Source organism: Ranitomeya imitator, chromosome 8 (assembly GCF_032444005.1).
Source record: "Ranitomeya imitator isolate aRanImi1 chromosome 8, aRanImi1.pri, whole genome shotgun sequence".
Classification (NCBI taxonomy): Eukaryota; Metazoa; Chordata; class Amphibia; order Anura; family Dendrobatidae; genus Ranitomeya; species Ranitomeya imitator.
The window spans coordinates 35,892,055-35,901,645 of NC_091289.1; the positions used below are offsets into that span (position 1 = coordinate 35,892,055).

At 39.4% G+C, this 9,591-nt stretch overlaps 1 protein-coding gene across 4 annotated transcripts in view; it reads left to right on the forward strand.

Annotated features, from left to right (window-relative positions):
• The window catches only part of FGD3 (FYVE, RhoGEF and PH domain containing 3), a 232,319-nt gene extending 223,538 nt beyond the window's left edge, over positions 1 to 8,781 (forward strand). For all 4 annotated transcript variants that reach the window (XM_069736733.1, XM_069736735.1, XM_069736736.1 and 1 more), the window contains one exon: positions 7,660 to 8,781. In XM_069736733.1, the coding sequence (XP_069592834.1) occupies positions 7,660 to 7,869 (210 nt within the window). In that variant the 3' untranslated portion in view covers positions 7,870 to 8,781. The remainder of the gene's footprint in view (positions 1 to 7,659) is intronic.
• Positions 8,782 to 9,591: the final 810 nt, after the last annotated feature.

Below are 9,591 nucleotides of genomic sequence, written 5' to 3' on the forward strand. Positions count from 1 at the left end.
TATGCTTAGGTCGGCATTTTATAGCACATGAATAAAGTCTGCCTTGTCTTCATCCACCACTAGAGGGAGCTCACTGTATACTGTGTAGACAATTTCATAAATTGGCTTGCAGCAAGCTTCGAAACTCTACTTACAGATCACCCAGATTTTACCATGCACTCTGTGTTGGGGATTTGGAACTCTGCTGCAATATAGCGGACCCTCAACTGCTGTAAACATGCAGTAAAATATATATGAATCAACCCGGATTTTTAGACTAATATCAGGCCAAAATCACTAGGGTATGTGAACTTTTGATCAGGGTCATTTGGATATTTTGGGTTGTCATTATGATTTAAAAAGAGAAAACACAGTAGTTTGACAATAAATGGCTTCACCCAACCACTAACCATGAGTGGAGAAAAGGTTTTGGTGTTATCATTCATATTCTCTGAAAAAAGGCCAAGAAAGCAAAAATTCTGCCGGGGTATGTAAACTTTTGAGCACAACTGTGTGTATTTATATGTATGTATATTCGAAGAAACAACCGCACTCAGAAGATGGATTTAGAATGCATCATATACGGGAAATTTTATTGAGGAACACCACAGTAATTAATAAAGTGTTGAGGTAACGTTTCGACCCCTTGATGGGTCTTTATCAAACCTCACTTTAAGGTGAAAAGCAATAGGGAAAGAGGAGGACGCCATCCAGGAGACGGACATAAAAGTTCCAAAAATGATAGAGGGTTTGAGGGTCCGGTATGGCACGGACAGGGAGCACAATCCCAAGAGTCACTGTGGGTCCGGAAACAGTATATGGTATAGCGGTGCAGTGTGTGTATGTAGTATAGCGATATTATAAATTATTTGTGTACTGTACTTTGTTTTCAGTATTGTTTTATTATTATATCTGGTTTAGCAGCACTATTTTGGAGTGGTATGTACGTTAAAGAAAACCTGTGTGACCATTTTTTTCACTTACAAGCCCTGCCCATCACCTTTAAGATCATGTGAATGTATGGGGTCATACCCTCATAGGTTCCCCTGCATACCTTCGAAAATGTGTTTTATGCATGTTTCGCGTTGCTTGCAAACTGCGCCGTCCAGTCTGATAGGGAAATCCAGATTGTGATCAGCGCCTTCCCTGTCTGGATGTAAGTGGATGACATCCTCTACGTCTTCTACTCTGTGCCCAAAGTCTCGCTCCTGTGCATGGAATCGGGGAGCTGGTGACTTCACCTCCGGGGCGAGACTTCAGACACTCTGAGGATGACTTGGGGACATCATCCACTTACATCCAGAGGGAAGCGGTTTGAAGGGATCGGGAAGGCGCTGATCACAATCTGGAGACAGGTATAGGATTGGACTGTACAGTTTACATGCAGCGTGTTATATGTATAGAACACCTTTTCGAAGGTATGTAGAGTCAACTATTAGGGTTTAAAGGGGTTGTAGGAATGGGATTGGTGGGGGAGGGGTTGGACTACATGACAGCAGGTTTACTAGTCCTTTAGTGATAATCTCCTGCAGTGATTTTTATAAAAATGACAGCAAGCAACCCAGTAATTGATACATCACTGGAATCCAGGTCTTTGTTTCTACATTATTCTGCTCTCAGATCCATCCATCCATCCATCCATCCATTTTGAAGTGCAAATTATTATCTTAATTCTTGAAATATATGCTTTTTCAGATGTGCAGCTCAGTGTAGGGCTGGGGACCAGTTTTTTGCATCCCACCGAGTCTATTTTTTCCCTATTGTGCATTCCTCCATCCATCTTAAAAAGCAAGAAATATGCCCAAAATGGCTGAAATATTCCGAACCATCTGGTATTTCATTCTGCAGTAAAATAAATATTTTATCTTCAAAATATAGCAGTTTAATTACTTTACCCCTAACCTACATAACATAATAACAATCTCTCCAGCGCTCGGCAGTCATAAAGTTTATGTTCCTAAGAACGGAAGAGCGAGATGCGGCGTACAAATTATTTTTCACGCATTTCGGCTCTTCTCTTTGCATTTTTCCCAAGGTGATCGTACCAGCGCTACTTTAGATGATATGAGAATAAAACATATGAATTGCGCTAATGTGCCTTCCATAAAGTGTGTATATGTGTCAATTTTTTCATATGCAGTATTCTGCCCCCTCCACATTCCCCATAGGAGCTTTTCTGACCTCCCGTACAAAATCCGTAGACATTAACATGGAGTTGGTCCCTCTGCAGATATAACAGCTCTCACTCTTCTGAAAAGCCTTTCTACAAGATTTTGGAGGTCTTCAAGAATTTTTGCCCTTTCTTCCAGAAGAGCATGAGTGAGGTCAGACACAGATGTTGGAGGAGAGGCCGGGCTCACAATCTCAATTCTAGATCATCCCAAAGGTGTTGGATGGAGTTGAGGTCCCCCCAATGCTGGCCCTCACTGTAACTAGGGCTTATATTAGAGCAGGGCTTATATTTCAAGCATATGTCAAAAATCCTGTAAAATCACGCTAGGGCTTATTTTCAGGTAAACACGATAAGAGCATTTTTCTATTTTCATCTTGGCTCGTGATTCCATATTGGGCATCATGTCTTCCTTTTGACACCTCCAAAACAAGGGGCCTGATTGACCACTTTTCTTAATTTTTTTATGTACTCGTTACAGTTTCAATTCTTCAAAATTGTGCATAATGTTTATTTTTGCCTTTACCCTTTTTAGCACAAAACATTACATACTTCTCGTAATGGGGTAAAAAAAAAAACAATTTTTTTTTGTGTACATAAAATCTCCCCATGGTGGAATTGGAGTACATTTACGATAAACTATGCAACTCGAAAATTAGGAATCAAGCTAGATTATCTTTGGAAATCCTACACTCTGCGCACACTAGTGAACACATATAAAATAGACTTACAAAAAAAAAGGTACAAATGGAAAGATGTGGCGCAGACAAAAAGGCATAAAACTCCACTAAAAAACAGGGGCAAATATAACAATAATTCGTGCCCAATGGGTTTAGTTCATTCTTGATCTATCCAACTTTTTTGTGCTGATCAAGTATCACAGGGAAGCTGGGGGTCATCAATGCCAAATTATGGGCACCACACTGGAAGGAGAAGCTCTAGTCAACCAACCAAGAGTTAAAATGAAGCCGATTTACCATTCTAGCTTGTCGAATATGATCTGAAAACGATGAAGGACGGCGATGGCGTAGATTTATGTAGTAAAAGTAAAAATAATTTATTTGCCTCCTGTTCAAAGCTTGCAGATCTTCTCAATGTCATATCGTCTCTGTTTTTTATGACTCTTTTTTTTATCTTCGTGTGTATTATTTTCCTTTCCTGTCATTCTCCATTCTCATAAAACTGCCTGACCCTGTTATTCTCGGTGCACACAAATACACATAGCTGTGGGCAACGCTCCACAAATCATCGGCTCTCCTGAGGGTTTCTTTGGTTCAGAGATTTATTTAATGATAGGAGGGCAATGTTGGGGAAAGAAAGGGCAAATTGTCATATTGTCCATGTGGACCATGTATGTCCTTGGCATGGTCAGACTGCGCCGAACACCCGATCATGCACTGAGAATAGAAACCTATTTTTTTTGCATTACATCTGCAGTAAAGGGAAAAAAAGAGGAGAACAACTTAGATTATTATTATTTATTATTATAGTGCTATTTATTCCATGGCGCTTTACATGTGAGGAGGGGTATACATAATAAAAAAACAAGTACGATAATCTTAATCAATACAAGTCATGGCTGGTACAGGAGGAGAGAGGACCCTGCCCGCGAGGGTTTACAATCTACAAGGGATGGGTGAGGATACAGTAGGTGAGAATAGAGCTGGTCATGCAGCGGTTTGGTCGATCGGGGGTTACTGCAGGTTGTAGGCTTGTCGGAAGAGGTAGGTCTTCAGGTTCCTTTTGAAGGTTTCCACAGTAGGCGAGAATCTGATATGTTGGGGTAGAGAGTCCCAGAAAAGGGGGGATATGCAGGAGAGATCTTGTATGCGATTGTGGGAAGAGGAGATAAGAGGGGAGTAGAGAAGGAGATCTTGTGAGGAGCGGAGGTTGCGTGCAGGTAAGTACCGGGAGACGAGGTCACAGATGTATGGAGGAGACAGGTTGTGGATGGCTTTGTACGTCATGGTTAGGGTTTTGTACTGGAGTCTCTGGGTAATGGGGAGCCAGTGAAGGGATTGACAGAGGGCAGAGGCCGGGGAATAGCGGGGGGATAGTTGGATTAGTTGGGCAGCAGAGTTTAAGATAGATTGGAGGGGCGCGAGAGTGTTAGAGGGGTGGCCACAGAGCAGGAGGTTGCAGTAGTAAAGACGGGAGATGATGAGGGTATGGACTAGAGTTTTTGCAGATTCTAGGTTGAGAAATGTACGGATCCGGGAGATGTTTTGAATGTTCAGCTGAGTGTTCATGTGTATGAGGGAGTCAGGAATGATATCTATCGGCTCAGCGAGTGTTCATCCAACACTTATCTCGTGTGCATGGCCAACTTCTATTTTTTTTTATATTATGGAAACATAACTCCGATCGCAACATGTAACTTACATGATAGTCACAGACCGGGTGCAGTTGTATGGCGCCGACCCATACAGCTGTAATCTGCCCGTAACAGCAGCAATCAGAGCTGATCGCTGCTGTTCATCCCTGAAATGCTGCTGCATTTAAGACACACGATCCAAGGTGATCTTGCGGTGATGACTGGAGTTTGTCGAACAGCCCCCACACACACGACTGCCATGTTCATACTCCTGCGATTGTAGTTTTATACTGCAATACAGTTGTATGGCAATGTATAGAACAAGCAATCCGATAGTCGCAGATTCAGTTCACTTAATTCATTTAACAAAAACTCTAGAAATATTGAAATAGAACAATAAATTAAAAAACATGGGACTTACCTCCCCCCTTTAACAATAAGAACTTAAAAATAAAGCAAACCTACCGTATTATTGCATCCTTAAAAGTCCAATCTTTCAAAATATAATATTATTTTACCTGTGTGGTTAACACTGTTAAGAAAAAAAAACACTTTGCAACGGCCATTTTTGCATCGCCACACCTAAAAAAAAAATAAAAAAAATGCAATGAAAAGCAATCCGAACATCATATGTACTCCAAAATAGTACCAAGATAAAAACATTATCTCACCATGCACCATATAACATAACCTCATGTATGACCAAAACTGGAAGGGTTTTCAAACCCACTGGAAGGTTTTTTTTTCCTTACCATAGATCCATAGTCTAGTTCTTCCAACCGATTCCACAACTTTGAATTCTGTTGTTTTATGCCATTCTTCTTTTTTTTTTAGTGTTTTTTTTTTTCCAGTAAACTTTTGTACTTTTATGTGAATCGTGAAGCCGGATCTTTTTCTCCCTTATCGATTTTTCACCCGTAACCCACACATGATGTCTAAAACTGTTTCTCATACTGTGAAAAGCTGTAAATGGTGAATTATATACATAAAAAGGGGTTGTTTTATCCCTTACCGCTATGGATAATTTTCATTTTTGTCCTTTTTGTTTTGTTTTTTTCCTCTTCTTCAAGGAATTATAACTTTTTTTTCTAGTCCACATGCCTGGATGATGGCTTGTTGTTTTTTGTTGTTGTTGTTGTTTGTTTTTTTTCAGGACGAGTTGTAGGCTTGAACGCTATTCATTTTACCATACAAAAATGGGAAATCAAAAATTATGGAATCTGTTCACTATTTTATCCCATTTGGAAATTTTATTCCTTTTTTTTTTTTTAGTTTTGCTTTTAAGGCGTTCATTATGTCGTAAGAATTATGTTGTGTGCCACGTCAGCCCGATTACAGCAATAGCAAGCTTGTATCATTTTTTTTTTATTTTATTGGTGAAAAATATTCAAAAATTGGTTAGAAAAAGTTTAAAAAATTGTCGCTATTTTCTAAGACCCGTAAGTTGTTTTTTTTTTTTATTGTTCCATCAATGGATCCTTATTTTTCCATCAATGGATCCTTGTGAGGACTAATCTTTTGCATGGTGAGGTAACGTTTTTATATTGGTGCTATTTTGGAAGACATATGTTTGATTGCTTTTCATTGCATTTTTTGGGAGGTGTGGCGATGAAAAAAAGGCCTTTCTAGAGTATCGACTCTGATTGCTTGTCCTATATATTGCCGTACAACTGTAGTGCAGGATAAAACTAGTTTAGTTGAGCATCACAGGAGTATGAACATGGGGTTTCGGCGGGCTCCTAGCTGCTATGTTATCCAGATCACGTTGGATCACTTGTCTTAAATTTCAGGGAATAACAGCAGCGATCTGCTCTGATTGCTGCTTTTTCAGACAGATTCCGGATGTAAGAGCTTTCGTCACACACATGCACCCGGTCTATGGCTTTCATGTACTTTACATGTTGCGATCGGAATTATGTTTCCATAACAGAAAAAAATGGAAGTTGTCCATGGTCACGAGATAAGTGTTGGATGAACATTGGCTGAGCCGATAGATATCATTCCTGACTCCCTCATACACATGAACACGCAGCTGAACATTCGTGTATTTTCAAAGCATTTCAAGACTCCAATGGTGGCGTATTATCTCCTGTGAAAATTGACAGATCGGGTATTTAAATTTCTGCTTCCTACGCCTTCTCTCCACCAACATATAATAGGTGATGTCTCATTGATAGCGAGGTTATTGCTTGATAAAGGTTATTGTACCGAAACGTCGCCGCAGGAGGCAGATTAAATACGTAAGGTCTTCATCACTGACCGTTGTGGCGCTGTCTTTCTTCTATTCTGAGATATGGACTTGTAGCCGGGCTGGACCCCTTGGCATTGACTTGCGCCAATATGCGTATGGAAGCTGTATGGACATAGGGTGCGGTTTTACTCTTTTTGGATCATTGATAGCGAGGGTCTGACTGCTGGGACTCGCACCAATCGGCAGAAATGTTATAACCGGTAGAATGGCGCTTCAATGTGCATGCACAACCTGCTTTTTACTCATTCAATATGGGGCCGCTGAGCGCTGTGCTCAACTTCTTCCAGTGGCCCCATAGTGAAGGAATGGAGCGGAGGTCAGAAATCCACCCTGCCGCTCCATTTTGTAATTGAAAACCACCCTGCCGCTCCATTTTGTAATTGAAAACCACCCTGCTGCTCCATTTTGTAATTGGGATAAAAGTTTCTCCCGACCGGTGTGAGTCCCAGTGGTGGGATACACACTGATCAGCAAGTTATCACCTATCCAATGAATAAGTTCACTGGACACCTGCTTTAACACCAGTGAAAAAAGGGTAAAGTGGAGCAAAACTTTAGTCGAAGTTGTTGGAATTTCGATTGAATTAGTACTCTGCTCTGTTTTGTGCACTCAGGTAGGAGTTGTATAATTCTGAGTGTTCATTTGAGCAATCGGTGGGATCTTAGCACCCGGACCATCACCAATCTACGGGGAATTAAAGAGACTACAAAATGGGCATTTACATTTTGCCAAGAAAAATGCACAAAAAATTTGCTAATGTTTTGTTACACATCACCTTTATAAGAGTCCTGCTTTGGATAATACACATTTTATGGTTCCAAAATCCACTTAGAAGAAAGTTCTTGAGTGTGCGAAGAACTAAAAAGGTGTCTGAGCAAAGTATTCAGTGGTGGATCATGGATGTGTGACCCTCAATGGCCTTATTCAATGATTGTTTTCTCGTAGGATGGCCGAAACCAGCGAACTATTCCACTACCAGGCTATGAAGTCAGCGTTCCAGGTGCTAGTGACAAAGTGGACTTAAAGTATGTATTTAAATTGAGCCAGTCCCAGCAAACTTTATTTTTTGGTGCTGAAGACGAAGATTTGCTTCTGAAGTGGATGGGAATCTTAAGTAGGGCGTCCAAAGGCGAGAATACAAGTGATACAGAATAGCCGGAGAACGTCCAGTGTTCACCTCTCAGAAACTTTTATGGTTCCATTGCAAAAAAAAAGAGAAAATCTTGAGTATTGACAACAAAGTAACTTCTTGACTTTATCGTGTCTACATATTAACATCCGTGGTGTTCCCCATTGTATGTTTCATATTGGTACCAGTGTACAATGAGTAATCTCGTGTTTTATTCCTTCAGGTAGACTGACCGAGCATCAGATGTCAGCACAATGGGTTTTTTTTCAGTCTACGGTTTTGTATATGTGTATTTAAGTAAAAGGAAGAAAAAAAATACTATTTAGTGCAAATTGTATATGTGAAAATAGTTTAATTATTGTTATCCTTGAAATATCCGGAGCTGAAAGATCGAATAACAGGTTTACAAAAAAAACAAACAAAAACATGCAAAACACCCGAGGCCTTGCCCGCACAATTTTGGAATACAAGGATGTGGCTGGCCACGTACCGTTCCTGCACCTGTAACCTCTTGGTCCAGAAATAATCGCTTTTTGTCGTATATATATGTCCGATATTAAGTATTCAGATTCTGATTGTGTATGCTCATTTGACATGCCATGCAACAATAGTTATGGGGGAAAAGGAAAAGTCTGTAAGTGTTATCTATATGTTATGCATTAATGGACTCTAGAAGGACTTTCCGCCGTCCCCGAAATCCCCGACCAAGCACCTTCTGCATGTTTGAATTGCTGTAAACCCATTTTTATAAAGTCTGTTTGAAATGACAATTTTAGCACTGCTGGGAACATGCGTTTTTTTTGTTGTTTTTTTTTTTTTTTAATCGTTATTTCTGGTTAACCTTGTGTTTCTATTTATGAGTTGTAAATAATGTTCTATACATATTTTCAGACATTTTAAAAAGAAAATAAGCTAATAAAAAGTTTAGCACAGAGCGACTCTGGATGTAATTTTTGTGCATATTTATGACATATAGGGCTCTGTTCACCTTACGTACGAGTAACCGTTCCCAACAGTACCTGTAACCATTCCCAATATCTCTGCTGAATGTATTCAAAGACTTATAAAGGTTCAACAAATATAACATAAGAACATTAAACCTACAAAAGGAGTGAATAAATATACGTATATCTAAAAGATAAAGTTTTATTGGTACCTACAAGATGTCATGAAATTTCTTATGTGCATTGCCCCCCATGATTTTAATGTATACATTGTAATAATTTTCTAAGAAACGTAACCAAAAAAATGAACTGGAGTGTAAAGTATAAGTTGATATGCATGCAAAATAGAAGCATGTTCACATGGCCTTTAAACAGACCACTCCTAAGAGAGAAACAAAATGAACATATACCCTGTAGTAAGTAAATAAGTAAAGGCAATAGTGCATATAAAAAAGTAGGGCACTTGGTAAACACTATTTTGATTTAAAAAAAAATAAAAAAAATAGTAAAAGCCTTTCTGCCAATGTCAAGGTATACCCAAATCGGGATGGTCCTAACCATGACACATAGTAAGGTTTTAATACTAGAGGTTCGGACCAACCTGATTTCGGTACACTTTGGCGCTGGTGGGATGGCTTTTACGCTTTTTTTTTTTTTTTTTTTAATGGTGTTTACCAAGTATTCTTTATTTATATGCACTATTGCACTTACTTATCTACTTACAGCATGGTGTAAGTAATGATATATATGTATATAGATATTTATGTATGTAGATATACAGCTCTGGCCAAAATTAAGAGACCA